The following is a 23,062-nucleotide window of genomic DNA, read 5'->3' as shown; positions in this document are numbered from 1 at the left end:
TTTCCTTTATCCATTTATTCACTGACAGGACACTTAAATTGTTTCCATATTTGGTTATTGCAAATAATGCTGCAATGAACACGGGGGTACATATATCTTTTTGAGTTAGTATTTTTGTTTTCCAAACTAGAACACTTCTGAGAGTGAAATAAGATGCTAAATAATTATTCTGGGACAACAGGCATAAAACAGAACTGCCCTGGGAAACCTGTACAAATAGTCCACCTCAGACAAGCCATAAATCATCTGTGGACTTTGCTAAGACCATAACACATTGTCTAGAGATTACTATGAAGAATTTGTGTGGAAGTAGGGAGCTGCTTCATGAGGGTGGGGAGTGAGGGATGGTCAATTGAAAGTCTGTTTGCAAAGCAAGGAAGCAGAAGCGGTCTTAAGTTAATGTTTTCCCTTGGGAAACTTGGAAGCCCATTTGCCAAACTCATAAAGACACCGCAGTGTTTTGGAGTACACCGTAGTATTGTAGTTGGTGTGGGTGATGACTGAGCTCACTGAAAGGAGAATCTAAATGTCAAGTTTTCTTGTGCTCATCCATTGATTGACATGTTTCTTCCTGCAAAACAGGTTTCTTTTAAAAACAAGGTAGTCTCATCTGATAATGGTGATGTATTAACTACACTTAAGAGACCTTATGAAAAATTAGGATAAGGATCAATTCATCTCTCAAGGTTCTTTTAAAATGTACATTTCTCGGATTCTGTAAAAGATTTGAACAGGAAAGGGAACTCTGTGGATATTTAAAAATTATTTTAAAATGCAGAAGGTTATTTCTGATCACTAGCATTTTATTTCCTTTTACAGATCAAAAGCATAGAAACTTTTGCAATGAGCATCTGTGAGCATTTCCTTTCTTCTTTTAACCATGTCATTCGAGCTCAAGTCTACGTGGAAGAGGTCCCTTGGAAGCGTTTTGAAAAGGTTTGCTCAGTTATTTGTGCTCTCAGTTTAATTAAAGGAATTGGCTTTATTACTTATGCTGAACTTTTACTGGAAACAACTGTTTTTCCTAATTTTCAGAATGGAGTTAAGCATGTCCACGCATTTATTCACACTCCCACTGGAACGCACTTCTGTGAGGTGGAACAGATGAGGAGTGGTAAGAAAATATTTTTCATGCTTCGATTCTACAGTAGCAATTTCAATATTGTTTTCTTCTAAACAATCTGTTTATTAACATCGAGGAAAACTGTTGAGAATTTCGAAGGCATTTAAATCTGAGATGGGAATGAGCATTGTGACTCTGGAGGTTATTTAAAAACAATCTACTCCTTTATCGTAAAAACATAAAAATGAAATAATTGAGTGAAATAGTTGAGTGAGGTAGATCATTTTTATTATCTGATTCTGAGGTGAGAAAAAAAAAAAAAGCCTGGGCTGACAAAACCCCAAATCTCTGAATTTTCTGACCAGTACTTTGTGTACTATGCTAATAATTATCATAACCTTTATAGGAAATAACTAGTAAATAACAATCAAGTTTCCCTGACATTTTATTTTCATAATAATAAAACTATTGATATTATTATAATCACTATAGAATGAATCTCATTTAAATAGCAATGACAATTATGTAATTCTTTCTATTCACTAAGAAACTTAAAACCTAACCAGAGAACAGGGGCACGTGGGTGGGCTCAGTCAGTTGAGTGTCAGACTTTAGCTCCGGTCATGAGCTCAGGTCATGATCTCATGGTTCAAGTCCTGAGTCAGGCTCTGTGCTGACAGCTCAGAGCCTGGAGCCTGCTTTGGATTCTGTGTCTCCCTCTCTCTCTGCCCCTCCTCTACTCATGCTCTGCCTATGTCTCCGTCAAAAATACACAAACATTAAAAAATTTTTAAAAAACCTTAACTATGGAACATGCTTACGATAAGGACCTTATTAGTACTGAGGATTGAACTTAGCAAATACCAAAATTCCCAAAGCTTGTCTTCCACAGCTTGGTTAGGATGATCATAGCAGGACAATAATTGGCTACGAGTTAGACCAGAGGAACTGTGGAGCCAAACGTGGTAGAAAGGTCTCCATCCTAATAAAAAATGAACTTTCATGATCGTTATAAATTCAAAATGTGGACTCTGAACTTTTTTCCTTTTCAATTATTCTTCTGTTTCTTCTCCTCTCTTTTCCTCTTCTCTTCCATTCCTTTTCTTTTCTGTATCTCCTCTTTCTTCTTTTGCTCTCTTCAGTAAGAATTTGAGGTAGCATCTCATAAACATCAGAAACATTAGACTTAATAAAATCGAAGTCCCTTTTCATTCTGAGTTCTATTGGATAAAGCCAGTCCTTAGACAATTTTAGTGTATTAGCTGTTATTTAATATTTTTTGCTATCTGTCTTAAATTCTAGGCACACCCAGGGACGTCTTGGTGTTTGATTAACAGTTATCTAATTTTTGTCATATAAAGGAGACTGAATAACTAGTTGTTAAGTTGAAAAGATAATGATTTCTTAATCCCCCAAATGTGTAGTCATATAGATTGACTTCATGATAGAGCTGTTTGTTAGTTAAAATAAAACTTACTCTCCTTCCTTTCTTGCTTTCTTCCTTCTTTTCAAATGTGACTTTGGAGGAGAAAGAGAGAGAAAATTTTCCTAACTCCCCAGGTCTGTGTTTTCCTTCTCAAATCACACTATGTTTGTAAAATTATAAACTCTAAGCTGGCATAGTCCATCAGAAATATAATACAAGCCACATATGCAATTTAAAAATTTTCTAGTAGTCACATTAGGAATGCAAAATAAATTACTTTTAATAATATATTCTATTTAATCTGATATACTTACAATACACTTGAAGTATATAATAAATATAAATTACTAATGTAGTATTTCACATTCTTTTTTAAAAAGTTAAGTGTTTGAAATCTTATGCATATTTCATATTTATAGGACATCTCAATTCACATTTACCGTATTCCAAGTGCTTAAGAGACACATAGCTAGACTACCATATTGATTAGCCTAGCTCTAAACCGTTTTTAAATGATTTGACAACATTTAGCATATTCCTCTTTCAACTGTCAAGTATGTAAAACAATAGTTCTAGATAGGGTCTAGATCTTTATTTTGGGAGAACTAATTAAAGGGAATGAGAACATGTTGAAATACTATTCATTCAACAATTGGATTTTGAGGGCTTTTAATGTATCCTAGGTCTGTAAATTCAGAGGTGAGTAAGACATTCCCTGGCCCTAGTGAGTTTGCAGTAGGTGAATAGTAGGGATAGACTTACAAAAGATTCATTGCAATATAAGGGGCTAAAAACCACAATGAGGGCATCAAAGTTATGCTAGGGAAGCAAAGAGGTGCAAAGAAACTCTTTTCCTAGGGTAGTCCAGAAGGCGTGACAGGGGAGGAGGAAATATTTCAACTGACTTTTGAAAAAATGATTCAGAATGTGCCGGGCACAGAAGAGGAAAGAAAATTACAGGTAGAAGAAACAGAATGTATGTGCGTAGGAGCCATGAAGAAGAGGAAGAGGGAAACTAACATATTTTGGATACCTGCCTTATGCTGACCACCATCCTGGGCAAGTGATTTTAGTGTTGAAAGGGCAAAGCATTTGAGGAGCATTTGCAAGTTCAAAGGTCTAGTTCTTAGAATGTAAGGAGCCAAGATGTACATGAAGAGGTTGTTTTGGGCTGGATTTGAAGAGCCTCCTGTACCATACTCACGAGATTGGTGTGATTTGGAAGCAGTTTTACACAGCAGTAAAGCCATGTGTTTGGGATCAGAATATACTGTATTTGAATTTGAGCTCCACTACTTAATAACTTTGTGACTGTGAGTTACTTAATGCTCATAGTGGTTTTCATTTGTAAGATGAGGATAAGTGTCCACCTTAGCTGCCCAGAGAATTAAAAGAGATAAACATTAATACAGAGCATTTTAGCACAGTACCTGGCACATAGGAGGCACACCTTAAATGATAGCTACTATTGTTATATTTAGGACGGCAAGAGAGACCCAAGTGTGTGTGTGTGTGTGTGTGTGTGTGTGTGTGTGTACTGTTCAGTAAATCTGACGAAGGTTATGGTGATCTGGCTGCAGAAATAAGCAGTAGAGAGACATTTAGAAACTTGTTGTGGAGATGGAGAAATGATGGAGTCAGATCTAAGGCAGTGAGAAGTAGAGATGGAGAGACTGACTGCACAGGTGGAGGAGGGCATCATATGAAGCATTTCTGAAGGGTACTGAATGGGTCTGAGTGGTTGGGTAGGTATGGAGCTCAGAGAGAAGGAAGTTGTCCCCAAGTCGAGGACTTGGGGAAGTTGGCTGAGGAGAACACGTATGATTAGAAAGTGTTCAGGGGGAATCTGGTGATTTGGGGGGAATAAGAGATAAAAATAGATTTGCAAACCATCAACAGACTGATGGCAGATGAACCTGTGGGCAAGAAGGGGCCATTCTAGAAGAACATGTGAAGCAAGAAGAAGAAAGTGACAGGACCCAAGGGAAATTCCCCAGTTTATGGATTTGGCAGTCTAAAAAGTTAGAAGAAAGGTCAGAGAGATAGAAGGAAGACTGGAGAGAGTGGTGTTGTGGAGGCAAAAGAAAAAAAAATTAGGAAATCAGGGATAGTTATTGTGATAACAGGATGCATAACACACAGGCTCCTATCCAGTGGCTCCGTACAAGAACTTCACTGCTTTTTGTTAACGTCCAGTTTCGTGTGTGTGTGTGTGTGTGTGTGTGTGTGTGTGTTGGGGTAATGTTCTGCTCCCAGAAGTTATTCAGGAACCCAGGTTGATGCAACCTTACATTTTTATCCTTACTTTTTGGGGTCACCTCGAGAGTAGATCCTCTTACCAGACAACCAGGAGAGGAAAAGAGCTTGGAGGAACAAAGGAGGAGACGCCCCCCGCCCCCCTCCAACATAACACCAGGCCTGAGACTAGAGCAGCACACTTCTCCAGGAAGGAACCTAACCATACAGCCACGCCCAACTGCAATGGAAGCTGGGAAATGTAGTCTAGCCAGGTCCCTAGGAGGAAGAGGAAATAGATTTAGTAAATGGCAAGCGGTCTTTGCTATGGGAAGGTTCAGAAGTCTGTTTTACAAGAAAGTGGAACAGTAAGTGTGCAGTTAGGTAAATGGATCACTGGTGCCTTCCACAAGAATATTTTAGCAGGGCCCAGAGTTTAGGGCTCTGCTGATCGTAAGAAGAATACAAGCCACTCTTCACGCCATTGTTCTTTCCACGAATTACCAGGAGCTATCATCAGCCTGAATTTTAGTTACCTTTTGCTAAAGAATGGAAAAACTAGTCACCATAATAAGACCAAAGCTTTTTCTTTCTGCAGAGAGCCACAAATCTACAGGGTAGTGTAGTCATTGTGGCTGTGTTCCCAGGAGCTCCAGCTTGACTCATCTAAAGTCCAGAGTTTCTCTAATATCATGTGAGGATGGCGAGATCAGGGAGAGGAAGAAGCATCTGTTGCCTTAAGTGTATGCAGTATATGTGTGTACATGTATATGAGTATGTGTATATTCCAGTGTTGTATATATAAAGATGACATTTGTACTTCATCCCTCTTTGGAGAGTAAGGATCTATGAACATAGTGTTGCAAAGTTTAATCCTTAATTTGCTCATTATCCAAGAGCTAAAACTGCAGATATTGTGAGGTAAGTCAATGTCCAGGCATTGTCATAAGAAATACCCTTGCATAGGCTTAACTGAAAAAAATAATCATTGTACACACACACACACACACACACACACACACACACACACACACACACACACCAATTTGCATGGCAAAGACTGTTGTTACAAACCTGTAAGCAATGGTTTTGATGAGGGGCTAGTTAGCTGGTAAGAATTCTGCCCTGTTAAACACATGTACTTAATCACACATTTATCCATGGAGCTCCCAGCAAGGACTTTTCCCAGCAGGATATGTAACTGACGACTGGATTCTTTCTTACCAATTGAGCAAACATTTATGAAAGCCTACTGAATCTCAAGCACTATTTTAGACCCTGAGAATCGCTGTAAAACTCCCATTATACTCTCTCTTAGTGGATCTTGGAAAGCTACATCATTAGGTGTACTTTTGCCTGTTTGAAAGTCTGTTAGTTCCATGGGAGAATCTGGAAGGGAGAGAGAAATTTGTTCACCCAAAGAGATGAGGACTAGAGTTATGTTTGTGACTTGCCAAACTCTGAGAGAAGAGCTGGGCTCTGCCCACGTGATGCAGGTTGTTGGTTCAGGTGTTCTAAGGGGTCTGGATCTTCCAAGCTCTTTCTCTCATGTGTCTCCCTGAACTACAAGCAGAGCTGAGTTTTGAAGTCGTTGGGATGGTTGAGTCACTGCTTTGGACTAAATGGGCCCCCCAAATCTCTGCATTATTTGAATTATAACCACAATTCTTAAAGAATCAAATTTCTTCCAATCTGCTACTAAGTATAAAAATTCAGCTCAAACAAAGCTAAATAGTGAGACAGTAGATGGAAAACGCATCTCTACCAAGAGATACTGTCTTCTAGTAGTAAAAAAAAAAAAAATCTATTGACATGGAGACCAGTGGGGCATAGGAGGTGGTTTTAAGGGAAAAAAAAGTGATGAAATTGAGGTTGGAGGAGAGTAATTTCAGAGGTGTCAAGCTGGGCAGGTAGAAAAAGTGAGACGGAGGAAGGGGGAGACCCAGGACCTATTTAATGTCCTCCTGTGTGTGCCCTTTTCAATGTCAAGACTGAAGCACTCTTCACTTTCTCCAAAAGGTGAGTTTTTGGTAAACACAAGTCTCTTAAACTCACCTCAATCACAACCTTGTTGTACAAATGCCCGGTTAACTTCCTCCCCCATGGTTGATGCCACCTTTCCCCATCCAGAAGGCCATGGAAGGACCTTTCACTCTCCCCACATGAGTGAAATGGACTCCCAAAGGCAAATGATATTTAGTTTTCACTTTTTCTAGCACTTTACAAGTTTGAGGTTTTCTACTAGAATGATTTAATATAGTTTTAAAATATCCTCCTTTTAGCTATTTGTGTCCTTTTTGGAGGTGTTAAACATGGAAGCAATTATCCTCTTCATGACAGGATTTTTTTTTTCTTGGCTCAATAAAGCTTTGTGCTTTGTGACACCTGATGCGTAGGTAAGGAATTGGGCTTATTTTCTATTAATTCACAGTGAGTTTCTTTCCCTTAGAGAGCTAAAGGGTAGGATGTATGCTTCTCTGAGAGATAAACCACAATCTGTTAAGTGTGTAGGAGGACACTAAAAGCTAGCAAAGATTATGTTCTAGCAAAGTAAAATGTGAAAATCTTCCTTTTGTATTACTCTATAACCATGGCATAAAGGCAAAAAAAAAAAAAGCTGATTAAGTGATTTTATGATAAGTAACCTAGAAAAGGACAGTCCTTTTGGTTGAAATAATTCTGCCAGTCTGAATTGAAGTTGTTTTTAGAGTGCACGAGGCACCATATTTTTAGTCGATGGGTCCATGAATCTGAAAGGCTCAGGTTCGTACCAGTGTTCAGAAAGCTGGGACACCGCCAACGGGGAAGATAAAATAAGCTCTTTGATTTCATCCAGAGTGTCTAATGTGTGCCAGTGGGAAAAAAATTCATATTAAAAGAGAATAAGGGTTTTGTTGTTGTTGTTGTTGTTTTTCATAGAATGATGAGCACACCAGAGTAGATGGTTTGTGTTCTGCCAAAACTGTGGCAATAGTTAATTGTCTTCGGGAGCATAAAATATTTTCTTCTATGTGAAACAGAGGCCAAAACACATTTAAAAATTCCACTTCTTTCTTCATGTTCAGATGCTAGCAAGAAAATAGACCATTTAAAAAGTTGCCTAGCAGAACTGACACTCCCCAGAGATCAATAAATCTCATTCCAGAACTGGAGGTGGATACAGACAGCAGGTCAGAAATAGTTTGCAGAACCCAACGAGCCTTTGTGAAACATGAGAAATGTTCACAGGTAGTTCACATTGATATGAAAAAGTCAATTATCACAACATTATGATAATAACTTTGATAAAGCATTTTCTGGGGGGGGAGGGGCAACCATTCTACTAAGTCCTTTATGGATATTATCTCAGACGTCTATCAATTGGGGGAAATAGATATGGTGATCATCTCCATTTGCAAGATAAGAAACTCAAGGTAAAGAGGGGCTGAGTAATGTTCTGTGGGAAATAATGCTCATAAAATATGGGGGGAGAGGCCCTGAGAACACTGAGATCTGAATTCAGGAAATCTTGAGTTCCAAGGCTGCGGTCTCTGCCACTGTGCAACACTGCATCCAGAAATCCTTTCATGGTTAAGACCATTGGAGGAACCAAAGTTTTATTGGCTTACTTGGATGCTGATGGTAATATAGTGCTATATAAGAGAACATGAAATAGGTAAAATTTGCCTTTGGTTCTTATTCACTTTCTCTTTATTCCCCCTCCAAGGAATACTACTTGTTCTAATGCCATTCCATATTGCAAACCCATTATTTCATTTTTATAGGATATTTTTTCTAGAAGGGATTACTATTGGAAGAAAATTGTATTAGTTGATAAAGGCTTAAGAAGTCAATTCTTTATGGAGTCTTTGTACTTCAACAGGAAACTTTTAAGGAATAAAAAGTTTTTAAGACACATAGGGGCCATTTTTAAAAGTGATGCTTCAGTTGCCATTTCAGATGAATGGAGATGGTATTTTTCATGTTGGGGGCTCTGTCTGAAGCTCTCATAAAATACTGTGGAAGAGGAGACAGCAACCTTCTTGCCTCCTAGAAAGGCCTCATATTGTAAAGAAATGGGGAGAGAGAGTTAAATGAAGGAGAAAACATCATGGGAATGGGGAGGGATCCAAAAAGGAGGAAATAATGAAGTGCTGAGTTCAAATTCCACTCCTGCCAGTTTCTGGCCATGTGACTATGGGCAAATGGCTGAAAGTCTCCTGTATAAGAATACTTAATAGAGGGGCACCTGGTTACTCAGTTGGTTAAGCAGCCACCTCTCGATTTTGGCTCAGGTCATGATCTCACGAGCCCCGCAGAGACTGCTTGGGATTCCTCTCTCTCTGCCCCTCACCCCTCTGTCAAAATAAATAAACAAACATTAAGAAATAGTTAATAGAATTTGAGGATTAAGTAAGACAAAGACTGAAAAAGGCAGCAACTAAATGCATGCTGATCATCAGGATGTTTTCGGCTAATGTTGATGTCCTCCCCTTCCTCTGCCATGCTGTGTATTATATTTGGGTGGGAAATGATCAGGAAGGGAAATGGCAAGGATTGATGGAAGAGAACTGTCTAAAAGAAAAAGAGACTAATCTGTGAAATATGTATTCTCTGACCTGAAACAATCTCGTTGATGCATTCACTCATTCATTCAGTAGATACTTATTGATTGCTTCTGCAATTCTCTTGTATTTTAAGCTTAGTCTCACTTGGATCAGCTCTATACAGCATTTAGAAATGCTGATTTTGCAGAATCATGTCATCAGACATCCAGAATCCAATAAACCTAGGCAACTTAAAGCATTAGGCATTGCTGGTGTCTTTCTCTTGATCCTTCTTCAGATATAGTTTCCAAAGAGGACTTCCGAATGTTAAATATCATTTCATTTAACACACTATCCTGGAACACTCCGATCAGAATACCTTATTTAATCAGCAGATCTACTACTAATCACTGGCCATTGCTCTCTTTGGTAGATGTACACCTGTGGCTGGGAAAATATCAAAATATGGTCATTATTTACCTACTTGTAAAACGCCACAGCTCCTGAGTTAACCACAGCAATTGAAACCACACAGATGATGTAAACTATTGGATTATTAAGAGCTTCCCTGGATTTTAGTGGAGGATCATGAGTTATATTCTTGTTCTTCAACTAGGACCATGTGCAACATAGATGCCTGATGCTTCTGGCCCTTGAGTTATATACTAACCAGGCCAAGAAGGATAGACGTTAATCAGGACTAACTTCAAGACTGTAAAGAGATGACCTTAGTCATCCTGTCATGGCACTATGCTACTGGTGGTTTGTACCCAAGCACTGCTTGAACCTCCAGCCTCACCAGCCCGCACATATAAATAAGGCTGATGATGTTAATTCCTGAATTTTCCTGGCCTTAGAGTTCTCTCATTACCAAACTGCTGGATCTCCCCAGCCAAATTCTCCCACTTCCTGACAGTCTGGAAGTCTGTCTCACAGGTGTTCAGGGAGAAGTTTGCACCCATTGGGAATTATACTGCTTCACTGGCTCTGCTCAGCATTGGCTGTGCTGCTTGTCCCTGCTCTGGGGAAGAATGATGCTCTCTTACAGAGCACTGTACCCTGGGTCTTCCCAGTAGGACACCTGGTGTCATGTTCTATTCAGGCTTCACCAAACTGCCAGAGTGTGTTCCACATAGAAAAAGAGAATCTTCTCCTCACTAACTCTGTCCGCTACCTGTCACCTGGGCCCTGAGCTAGAACTGCCTGGCAGACAAGTAAATATCTTCTTTAGACTATGCCTATCACCCCTCCACCTTCCCCATTTGCCATACGAGGTGATGTCAAGGACTGCAGGAGAACTATCATTCCTTCCATTTTGATCAACTCTGCCTTCTCTCCTCCAGGTGCCCATGAACCAACTTTGTCCCTTCTCCTTCAGCCAAAAACCCAAAGCCTTTATGGATATTCACCTAGGAAGATCTATGCCCTCCGGGTGGGTCACTGCCTCATCATCCCAGTCTCTATTTAAGCTGAGCCAGGTCCACAATGCTACTCATTCATGAAGTTGTCTGGTTTCAGTGAGCTCATAACCACAAGAGAACTGAGGATCTGATGATAATTGGAGCCATCAGCCAGTGTAGACGATCAACACGAGGACTAACCCTCTCCCATCCTGTAAAGGGAGTCAGAGTAGCAAACCGAAGGACTGCTCTGGAGGAGCTTAGTCACTCATTTCAGCATGATTATATGTTGAGTGACAGTGGAGCCCAACAAGGGGAATGTATTTGGCATAGAGACCATTTGTACCTGTAGCTGAGAGGAAGGTATTCATTTCTGTGGGTTTCAATACAACATGGAGGTTTAGTCTTTGACTTTCAGTTCTCCTAGGGCAAGAGAAAGGCAGGGAGTCATGGAATCTGGATAGAGAGAAAGGCACAACATCCTCATAATGCCAGAGGAGACAGAGAGACAGAAAATATGGATAGCGAGGTAGTTCTTTGTTCAACAGTGCACCATGTTTTAATGACCAGGATTCTCAGAGCTAGCTGTCAATAAGAAGGCATTGTTTTATATATGACCTCTTCCCCTCTTACCTGTTTACTTAAAACAGGACCTCCAGTCATTCATTCTGGAATCAAAGACCTCAAGGTCTTGAAAACGACCCAGTCTGGATTTGAAGGATTCATCAAGGACCAGTTCACCACCCTCCCTGAGGTGAAGGACCGGTGTTTTGCCACCCAAGTGTACTGCAAGTGGCGCTATCACCAGTGCAGAGACGTGGACTTTGACACTACCTGGTATGAGTGTGTGCTAAGGCCTGGTGCTGCCTCTGCCCTCTTCCCAGGGGCCCCAAGGTCATAGAGTCTTGGATCTTAACAGGAAACATAGAAGCCAAGCAATTCATCCTCCTCACTGTTCAAAGTCCCTTCTTTGGATAACAGAAAGACAATGGTCTGATTTGCATTAGTAAACCTGCGTTGAAATCTTAGATGCTGTTAGCTAAAATGACCTTGAATGGACCACCTAATTTCCCTGACCATTTGTTTTTTAACTGATTATATCAGTAGTTCTCAAACATTACTGTGTATCAGAATCACCTGGAGGGCTTAGTAGAAGGCAGATTACTGGGCGCACCTCCAGAGGTTCTGATTCTGTAGACCTGGGGTGGGGCCTGAGAACTTGCACCTCTAGTAAACTCCCAGCTGCTGCTGCTGCTGCTGCTCGACCAGGAGCCACGCTTTAAGAACCACCATATCAAGTGAGGATAATATTTGACGTTACTACCTCATGGTAGATACAGAGAGGGCTAAACGAGGGTGACCAACTCATCCCAGTTTGCCAAGGACTTTCCTGGTTTTAACACTGAAAAGTCCCATGTCCTGAGAAACCCTTTGGTTGGTAGGCAAACTGGGACAGTTAGTCACTCTAGGCTAAACTCAAAATGAGATGATATTTACAGAAGCAGTTTATAAAAGATAAATGTGTTAACAACATAAAGGTATGATTATCCTTATAATATCCTTGGCAAGCAGGAATTAGGTCTCCGGACTCTGAGGTTGCATTTGACCAAGCATCTCAGTCCTCTGCTGAAGGTCTCATTGCTAGAATCTACTTCCTGATGAGCAGGAATCTGCCCCCTGGTAGCTTCCTCCCACTGGGATAGTTTTGCTCTACTCCTTTTATTATGTGATGGGTCTGAAACTGCTTTCAGAGAACTTCACCTGAATCTTCTTTTCCCCAAGTGTTCCCCATTGGCAGAAGACTGATATATTTCTGTTGGAAAGAGCACAAAATTGAGCACGACAGAGTCAGGGCCTAAGCTGGACCACCCACTAAGGAGAGGAGCTTAGTGTGGATCACATAACTTTTAAGATTCCACGTGTCTAAAGTGTGGATAATAATAGTACCTGCCTCAGGAATATCAAGAGAATTCGATGAAGTAATCACATAAAATCCTTAGCACAGAGCATGGCACAGAACAAAACCCCTAAAAAGGTAACAATTCAAGGAACTGGTCAGGCTGAACAGTAAGGGGGTCGGAGTACTCGGAAGTCCTCTTCATAAGTTCTTCAAACGTGATGGAGATTTACCCTGGAATGCCCAGTGGGCCCTAGCTGCAGATGATAAAGATACCTTTGTTGAATAGGGCGTGTGTGTGTGTGTGTGTGTGTGTGTATGCGCACATGCGTATGGGTAAAGAAATGGGAAGTGAGGTGTTTTTGGTGGGGGCCATTACAAGATATTAATCTCTTCTAAAACCAGCAATAAAATTGTTTACTGCAGGAAGAGAAGGTTACTGCTTCTTAGCTTTATATTGTACTCCTAAAAGACCACCCTATGAGTCCTGAGCTGTCTTTTCTGTATTTTAGGGACACTGTTCGGGATATTGTCCTGGCGAGATTTGCTGGACCCTATGACAAAGGCGAGTACTCGCCCTCTGTCCAGAAGACCCTCTATGACATCCAGGTGCACACTTTGAGCCAGATTCCTGAGGTATGTTTGGTCACTTGCCATTCTCAAGACTGAGAGAACTTGTTATGGCTCCTGTCAGCTCTGACAGAAGAGTTGAGAGTTAAAATAAGACAGTGGAAGACACATGAAAAATGACATCTGTTGTTGTTCAAAAGCTTGTTATAGCAAGTGAGAAGAGAGCAAAAAATGGAAAAATCTGTCCAACCTGAAAACATAGGCCACTGCTGTAGTTCTTTAGTTTGTTGAAAATTCTTTGGGTCTTTACAACCTGCTGCAATTTAAGCCTCATATCAGGACGCTCAAATACCCTGAAGGAGGGATAATTTGAGCAAAAGTCTATGTTTCAGGGTAGCCAGTGAAGGAAGGATAGATGCAGACAGATTCCATCCATCCATCCATCTGATGTTATTGAATGGTATTACATATCTGTCAGCGCACAAAGAATACAAAGATAAACTAGACAGTGTGCCTGCCCTCAAGGAGTTCATCATTCAGTAAAAGAAGAAAATAAGTAAACTGATGATATGGTAGAGCATAAAGCATTATGGAAATACAGAGAAAGGCACCTAACTCAGGTATGGAAGACTGGGCCAGCCAGGCTTTCTGGAGTTGAGTCTTAAGGGACAAGTAGGGGTTATCTGCGTTCACACCCAAGACAGAGTGCGTATGGTAGATATAAGGCAGGAGGAGCATGGAATCATCATTCATCATTGAGGTTCTGCCATATGTGAAGTGTCAGGAGTGAATGTCTCCATGTGCCTAGGGTTGAGGCAGAAATCAGACCAGGAGGATCTTCATGGGCTTGTTTATAGTCTGTTCTTTATTTTCAAAGCTCTTAGGAGCCACGGAGGGGTTTAACTAAGGTGTAGCCCTACTGGATTTGCACCCTAGAAAGATCACTCTAAAAGAAGAGTGACAAATTAAAAGGACAGCAAACCATAGACGAGGAGACCTGTAGGGAGGCTGTTGGGAGGCAGAAATCTGGCAAAGAGGGTCTGAACTAAGTAAGGCCATGACGGGTAGAGAAAAAGAGTACCAGTCTTTAGACATGGGCAAGAGGGATCCTGCCATGACCCGGTACTTTCCTGGCTGTTCTCTGGCTATCCTTTCTCCACTGGGTGAAGAGTCAGTGGGACCGAGGCAACAAATCCTTCAGGGGTGCACACATCCCTTTCTAGTTTCTCTGGATACCTGCCACCCAGAATTAACTGCCCAAATAACCCCGAGACCACTTTTAGAACCTGTGCAAACCTCTTTCCCAGATCCACCCTCTGGAGGCAGATCATGCCATGAGTGTATATGCCCTTGGGCCTGAGAGTGGGCAAAGAGGCAGATGTTTGCAGGAAGCAGGGATGAGAATTGACATGCAAGCTAGGGTGTCCTCGTGAGGCCAAGAGAGAATAAGGGATGGTCCAGGGGCTGGGGGCTGGCTCTTTCTACGCTGCCACATCCTGAAATGGCATTGCGAGCAGTCAGAGAAATTTCAACTAGATTCTGGCTTTCCAGGTTGTTATGAAGGTATATTTGTGAAGTAAGAAGGATAGAACATATTTCACTTAAAAGTTTTTTGCTTGGGGGCACTTGGGTGGCTCAGTCGGTTAAATGCCTGATTCCTGGTGTTGGCTCAGGTCATGATCTCATGGTTCATGAGTTTGAGCCCCACAGAGAGGGCTCTGCACTTTAGAGCCCTCTTGGGATTGTCTCCCTCTCTCTCCCTGCTCCTCCCCTGCAAAAAAAAAAAAAATGTTGTTCCCTGATTCGTAACTTTAAACACCTGGCATATGGGCCTCCAATTGTACTCTTTTATTTATTTATTTATTTATTTTTAAATTTTTTTAATTATTTTTTTTACAAACAGTTTGTCAAATTAGTTTCCACATAACACCCAGTGCTCATCCCCACAAGTGCCCTCCTCCATGCCCATCCCCCCTCCCCCCCACATCCATTAGTCCTCAGTTTTTGTCAGCATTCAAGAGTCTCTCATGGTTTGCCTCTCTCCCTTTCCCCCACCTCCAATTGTACTCTTATTCCAGGGCCTGTAAGTGTTCAGGATAGGCCTAGAGAGGAGGAAACGGACTGAGGAAGAATTTAGGAGGTCGACTGGCCAGCACCAGGAGGCCAGTTGGATACCGAAGTTCTCACTGTTTTCTGACCCAAGGAACTCTTACTTTTTTGAGAACAGATTTTGTACTTGGAGGAAAAGGAATGCGTCCACCATCTCGTAATGGGACTAGCAAGAGACAGCTGTGCAAGCCGTAGAGGAATATTAGAAGGTGTCTCAGAGACAGAGGTGGAACTTGAGTGATGGACTAACGGGCAATTGGGTTGCTGGGGAGGAGTGACAGAGAGAGAGATTCACAGTTGCCCAATGTGATCCATATTACTTTGGATTCCAGATAGAAGATATGGAAATCAGCCTGCCAAACATTCACTACTTTAATATAGACATGACCAAAATGGGACTGATCAACAAGGAAGAGGTAAGAGAACTTTAAAAATATTTAAAGAACATCTACCCTCCCACCCCTACACCCTTACCCGTTTTTATAAAGTTGGGATGGTAATATCACAAACCAAAACTCTCAACAGCTGTTGCTTGTGGAATATTTATAGCTGCCACTGATTAGAGTCCTCTTAGATCCTGGGCCTTTCAGTACCTGAGGCTGGAGTGCCCTAGAAGTGGGTGAATGATTATGGAAGCGGGTTGGAAGCTACAGAGATTAAAAGACAAAGAAAGAACAGAGTGTGCCAGAGTAGACAGCTCAGACATGTACTTCTCCTAAAAGTGCCACACAGGGTCACAGCTTCATTATTCTTCCATCATGAGGCAATAAGAAGAAAAAAACAGATTCTATTTTCTTTTTCTTTCATCATCTTTAACTTTTGATTAAGTAGTCAATGTAAGTAGTCAATGTAAGTAGAAAATGTAAACAGAAAAAAAGAAAGACTATTTGTGTTTCCAACTGTAATTGTAGAAAGCTGGATGAGGGGGTTGCCTGGGTGGCTCAGTCGTTAAGCATCTACCCTTGATTTTGGCTTAGTTCATGATCTCATGGTTTGTGAAGCTCTGCACTGATGGTAAGGAGCCTGCTTGGGATTTTCTCTCTGCCCCTACCTCATTTGCATGTGCTTGCTCTCTCTCTCGCTCTCTCTCTCTCAAAAATAAATAAATAAACATGAGAAGAGAAAGAAAGAAAAAAGAAACAAACAAACAAACAAAAACAGAGAGAAAGAGAGATATTAGAAAGTGCACTTTTTGAAAGCAAACATTGTTTTGGAAAAACACTTACCCTGACTTGTTTTAAGCCATGGCAGAAGTTTAAACCAAGTGTGTCTTACTAGTTAGCCTGAAGTAGTAGGTCCTGGGAGATTGGAACTGGCCTTCCCCTCTTAAGCCATTTTCAGAATGGCAGGATTTCTCTATTCTTGTTTCTGTTCTGCAAATCATGTTAATGGGCTCCATGGGGCTATGCTACCACAGCTGCAGGCAGAGGCTGGGGAACAGCACTGGGAAACAAAGGTCAGGCTTAGGTGCCTGTGATAGCGGCTAGAGAACCCTGAATCGTAGACGAGAGCAATGTTGATCTCAGGTACCATTCATTCGACTGAACTGGGAGGCAGCATCATTTACGTCACTGGAAGGAAAGGATGTCGATTACCAGAATACCATTAATTAGAATTAAAGCCCTTTAAAATAATTACCTTTTAACGGGCAAGAGAGGGACCTGACAGTAATCTTGGTCATGTCGACCAAAAGTATAACAAATGAGCTCCAAACAGAAAAGGGTCAAGGATCATGACTGCAGCAGTGCTTAGCCGAAGAGCCCAGCAGAGAAACGAGGTCTCCTCAGGGTCCCCAGACACCTGTGACCTGCCCTCATCCCAGCTCAAGGACATGTCGCAGGGCTTGCCAGGTGTGTCTCTATTTCCAAGAAGTCACACTTGCAGCTTCCTCGCCTCCCACCTGAAGCCTGTGTGGGGGCCCCGGTACAGGAAGGCCCAGTCCTTTGGGCCAGGGCTCCGCATGAAGGCACCTCGGAGGCTGAACGAGTTGTCCTGACTCTGTGTCTGCGCTCTGGGGTTGGATAGTGGGAGCTGCTCTCAGGCCCTCAGCCAGCAGGCGTGTACAAAGTAAAGGCAACACATGAGAAGTAGGGAGTCAGGACACACTGACAAAAGTGGAGAAGTGACAAATCACAGGGCAGCAAGAGAGAATAATGGTAAATCCACAGCTGTCTGGAGCCATTTAGCATTGGGCTACCTGCCCTGAGGAACTTGGATGTTCCTGAGGGCGTGGTGTGACAACATTGGACATTGATAGGTATTCAAAGTGAATCCCCAAGCAAAGGCCAAATTGTGGTCACCACATTCTGTTTAAACACCAGAGATATGTAATGCATTTGAGAAACACGTATATCCCAATGATTCAAATCTTTCAAAAACTTTTTAATTTTCTGGACAATCAACTTGTCCTTCAACTATTGCCAGAAAAATAAGGCATTCGCATGCTTGAAATAACTTGACTGTAGGACATAATACATTTTCCTGTTTAGCGAGTTTTTGTTTTTGTTTTTGACTTAATATCAACTCATCAAAAAAAGGAGAGGTCTATTTTAATGCCTCTGAAGTTGCCATGTGGTTTTTCTACAGGTCTTGCTACCGTTAGACAATCCGTACGGCAGAATTACTGGTACGGTCAAGAGGAAGCTGGCTTCAAAGCTGTGAAAAGGTAGCCACCACCACCGGACCTACTCTCAATGGAGGAGTTCCTTCAGCCTCTTGTGATGCTGGAAATCATAGCATGCAAAATTTCAAACTAGTATGTTGATTTATAGTGTTAATTTTCCTCCTGTATGAAAGAATTCTTCTACTCCTAGCTCAGCAAGGTGTTCTGTGATTAGGAATTATAACATCCTTTATGGATACAGTTTACTTTACAAATGCTATGCAGTATTAGAACAGTCATAAATCAATAAATTTCTTTTTAGTTGTCTTCTGCCTTCCTATCTCAGAGAGGCTTTAGAATCAATTCACTAAGAAAATAATCATGAATGAATGGATGTGTCGTATCAACTACTTTGTGCACAAGTTCAAGAATAAGCATTGTTTTCATCCTACTGATGCAAATCCTGCTTATAGGCAATGCAGCAAATATAACGACAAAATCATCTTTTGAAAAATATCACCATTGTGACTTCAATTAGACTGAATATTTGGATTTCTAAGAATGTTCTAGCATATGTATCACTGTGAATTTATTTATACGCTAAAAAAAGTATTTTTGGTAATCTTAATGTATTGGTTTTATGACTCTTACAACTCTTAGAGAATATATAGTACACACTAAAAAATGTATAACTTATTTTTCTTTGAATAAGGTCTCACTTTGGCACAAAGAACCCATCTAACAAGTGCTGAGTCAATACACCAACCAATGAATATACAGATAGAAAGAAGACAAAATGACTCCTTCTAGACAAATATCAGTGATGGTGATTTCTAGATGGTGGGATTAGGAGTGATTTTTATTTTTTGCCATGTGCTTTTCTGAAGCTTCTGTATCTGGACATTTATTACTTTTATAATCAGAGAAATAAATATAATTGATGATTTAAAGATATATACAGACTTGACTGGTGATTATCTTTATATCAATTGAGTAACACTACTATTTATATATATAATCTATATATACTATATATAATATACATATATGGCATATATAATGTTGCGGACGAAATGACACAAAGGACAAGACACACACAAAAGACAGACACAGACACAACTCCGGCCGGAGGAACAATTCTATGCAAGCCCCTCTTGTGGTTTATTTTATACCCCGGTAACTGGATACAAACTGAAACCTACAAGATGCATTCCTTTACCAATTAAGGGCAAGTAGCCAAACACATTTCAAGGACAGCGGGGAGCAAAAGGAGGAAGCGACCACAACATGTTTACTAAGAGGCCTGCTCACAATTCCAGGCTCCTCCTTACTTCTAAGGAGGGCATGTTCCCTCGTTTGCGAGCGGACCATTAAACTAGGATATTGTGCGCAGGCCTCCTGGCAGAGCATCCTGTTTGCAGGCATGCCTTGCCCAGGCAGGGAGCCCCGTGTGCAGGCACATCCCCGCGTCCCTAACCACGCTTTCTTGTGGTCACTGTCGGGCTCCCACATATAATATACTATAAAGCCTCACAAACTATAATTAAACTATAATTTTAGAACCCCATGATAAAAATCTGTCTACATGAATATTCTAAAGATGACTTTTTTCCATCAAAAAAATCTCCATTTATTAACTTTTTAAAGTCTCCATTTTTTTATAAATGGTTACATACAAGTACTTAGTATTATTTGATAATTCTGCTTCATTCCCCTGTATAACACTACAATTTAAGCTAGCATGGTATCGTGTTTAATTTCACAAACTCACATAAATCCTGAATCTATTTCTTTCTAGCTATGTGACAAGTATCCTCATCTGTAAAATAGAGGTGAAACAGGACCTAACTCAGAGGTATTTTGAGGATCAAATGGGTTAACGTTTGTAAAGTGCTGTGATAGTATTTATGGCTGATACATGGAAATTTCTATATGGCGCTCCTAGGTGGCTCAGTTGGTTGAGAGTCAGACTCTTGATTTCAGCTCACCGTTTGTGAGATGAAGCCTGTTATGCCCGAATCGCGAGTCCCCAGAGACCTCCAAGGAGCTGGCACCGATGCAAGTACAAAAGGGTCTTTATTACAAGCTCGAGCAGGGGCTCACCCATCTCCCTGCACAGCGGCAGCGAAGTGGAGCCCGGAACAGTGGCGAGCAGGGTTTTTATGGGGTAAGGGCGCGGGTGTTACCGTGCACACGTTGTACCTTTTGCATCATTACGTAAGCACCAATCATAATTGTACAACACCCATAGTAACAGCATAGTAACAGTTTTGACCATTCAGTATCTGTGAGGCGTCCGTTACTTTTGGCGGGACCCTATCATGACCTCTGAGAGTCTTTTAAAATGACCAATTATGAGGTGGGCTCAAAGGGCGTACGTGGGGCTTAGGCAACCGGTGATTGATTGGCAAGTTTGTACAAAGTAACTACCTGCAGTTCCCAGCCCTGACTCCTCTCCAAGACTACAGGAATGTTACACATTTCTTTTGATTGGCAGATCCGAGGGTGGTCCGAGGGCGGTTTCAGCGGAAGCTTCTCCTGGAACTGGCACTGTGTGCAGCCTGAGGTTGTTTTTAATGGAGGACTTAAGTTCAGGCTCCTCAAGCCCTGCATAGGACTCTGTGCTGGGAGCACAGAGTCAGCTTGAGATTCTTTCCCTTTCTCTTGGCCCCTCCTATGCTCTCTCTTCCTCTTTTTTTATTAAGTAAATAAAAACATTAAAAAAAACAAAAGAAATTTCTGTATGTGTTTGTTAAATGAAATATCTTGCCTTCTTTTCATGTGTTATTAGACCCAAGTAGAAAATCTTCATTAGACTCTATGAGTGAGGTGAGAGATGGGGGGCCTGTGACTAGCGATCCCTAGAAGATGCTGGAAACCCTGCACAAGCTAGTGCCTGCCGGGAAAGAACATGAGATACGCAGGATGAAATAATTTGATAAGGAAAGTTTTGTGCCACACTGAATACTCATGTTATAAAATGTGCTTCTGTATCATGTCACTTCGGTGGCCAAATTGCTAGTACATTTTATTCCTCTGCTGATTTGGCAATCCTGTTTATTTTTTTTTTTTTAATTTTTAAATTTATTTCTAGGAGAGAGAGAGAGAGAGAGAGACAGCGTGAGCAGGGGAGGGTCAGAGAGAGAGGGAGGCACAGGCTCTGAAATAGGCTCCAGGCTCTGAGCTGGCTGTCAGCACAGAGCCCGACACGGGGCTCGAACCCACGAACCGCGAGATCATGACCTAAGCGAAAGTCGGACGCTCAACCAACTAAGCCACCCAGGCGCCCCATTGGCAATCCTGTTTAAAGAGGAATTGAGTGTAAGATGATTTTTTTTCTAAAAACAAACAAGAAGAACCAAAAACTTAGGCCCTTCTTACCAGCTATTATTTTGGTCACATAAGTTTTAGAAACACTGTATTTACTTCAGGGAAGAAATTGATGTTAGGCAGAACCCTTAGAAACCGTGGTCCATTTTGTACATACATGCATTTTGCTTCCCCTGAGCTCTAAAAGCATTTATTGCAGCGGATTGCAAATAAGCTATTGGATGTTATATCCCAGGTATTATTCCCCAGGCAGGAGAGCCTGGAGTCCGAGATTTTCAAGGACCAGAATCCTGTTTTGTGAAGAATGTTTTCTTGTGCTTAAGATTGTAAATTATGCTGAAAAACAGGCTTTGGGTTTCACCTGGTTTTGTCAGTGCTGGCAGAGGAGCAGACCAGCCTTAACTATAAACACCTGCCAGGTAATTTGTATCAAAACATTTTGTAATTTTGTTATAGAAGGCTACAGCCTCTCTGTTCCAATTTTTCTGGGAAGCCAGCATGCTGTACAGCGCTCTGCCTTCCCTCCCCCCGATCCTTCCCCCAAGCCCCATCTCAAGTACTTTCCTGAGGGGAATAAAGCAGGTGACTCCAGCCCATTTGCTGCCTGGAGGCAGTTTGCATGGCGCCCACTGGAGCAGCTGTCAATTGGGGCTTGTGGTTTCTGCAGCCAAATTTCTAAAACTAAATTTCATCTCAGAACTTTCATTGCAACAGGCTCAAAAAATGCATTCCATTCCATTTCCTTTTTAGAGTCAAATTTAAGTTCACACCTTTCTTCCCTTTCAGTAAACTGCTTTTTCTCCCTTTGTTCTCAATATAATAGAAATCACTCTTTGGAAACAGTGTTTTACTTGTTTGTCATTGAAACAGAATTTAGCTTTTTCAACCACATGCAAGATTTAACTACAGAAATCTGAACTTCTCTCCAACCTTCTAGGCCTCTGTCCAGAAAAAGCACTGATTTTTTTCCCTCCAGACTCGGGATTGGATGGACTTTGCCTTTTGGATTCTCGTTTGCAAAACCTTTGTAACTTCTGCTTCCTTACCTGCGTTTTGGAGGATACCAAAACTTCTTTCTAAAGACATGGATTTCAAGCCTCCTAACTCACTGGGTTCTTCCTGCTTCCAAATAGTGGAAACTTACTCTCTTTGAGTTTTTCATAGTCTTTGTTCCCATTTCTCTCAGAGTGCAGCTTCCTTTTGTTCTCCCATTTGTCTGGACTCTTTCAGGAATTTTTAAAGTTACTGGATTCTATGGATATCCCATTGAGAGAGAATGGCTGTGGACCTACTTCCCAGCAAAGTGCTCATTCATGCCTCCGCAGGGTCCTCAGCATCTGCCAAGGAAGTCATTTACACTCCATCCTTAAAGTGTAAAGGATTCCACTGAAAATTTACCACATAAGGAATTTATTCAAATAAAATTGGACGGAAGGTATATTGATTCCCTTGTATGAGAAAGGGATATAAGTGTGTTTAGAATAAAAGAGAAGGACCCCTGAGGCTGCCATAACAAATTAACACAAACTTGACGGTGTAAAGCAACACAAATGTATTCCCTTATTGTTCTGGAGGCCAGAAGTCCAAAATCAAGGTGTTGGTAGGATGTGCCTGCTTTAAAGGCCTTAGAGGAGATTCTGTCCTTGCTTTTTCATCTTATGGAACTTTCCGGGGTTTGTCAGCTTGTGTCTGCAACACTCCTGTCCCCCATGGCCGTATTGCCTCTTCTGTCGGTCTCCCCTGGGTGGCTCTTATAAGGACACTTGTCATTGGACTTAGGGCTCACCCAAATAACCCAAGGTGATCTCTTCATCTCAAGATCCTTAATGGTATCTACAAAGAACTTTTTCCACATAAGATCACATTTACAGGTTCCAGAAACTAAGGCATGAACATAAGATTTG

The 23,062-nt window shown here is 41.3% G+C and overlaps 1 protein-coding gene across 1 annotated transcript in view; it reads left to right on the top strand.

Annotated features, from left to right (window-relative positions):
• Positions 1-18,004, top strand: part of LOC144237422 (uricase) — a 30,406-nt gene extending 12,402 nt beyond the window's left edge. Inside the window, exons 3-8 of the mRNA XM_077771128.1 lie at positions 820-936; positions 1,036-1,114; positions 11,301-11,487; positions 13,060-13,183; positions 15,559-15,642; positions 17,813-18,004. Coding sequence (XP_077627254.1) covers positions 820-936; positions 1,036-1,114; positions 11,301-11,487; positions 13,060-13,183; positions 15,559-15,642; positions 17,813-17,887 — 666 coding nt within the window. The 3' untranslated portion in view covers positions 17,888-18,004. The remainder of the gene's footprint in view (positions 1-819; positions 937-1,035; positions 1,115-11,300; positions 11,488-13,059; positions 13,184-15,558; positions 15,643-17,812) is intronic.
• Positions 18,005-23,062: the final 5,058 nt, after the last annotated feature.

This window comes from Crocuta crocuta, unplaced genomic scaffold (assembly GCF_008692635.1).
Source record: "Crocuta crocuta isolate KB4526 unplaced genomic scaffold, BGI_CrCroc_1.0 scaffold125, whole genome shotgun sequence".
Taxonomy (NCBI): Eukaryota; Metazoa; Chordata; class Mammalia; order Carnivora; family Hyaenidae; genus Crocuta; species Crocuta crocuta.
The sequence above is the reverse complement of the archived record's forward strand: the minus strand, read 5'-3'. Positions and strand labels throughout refer to the sequence as shown.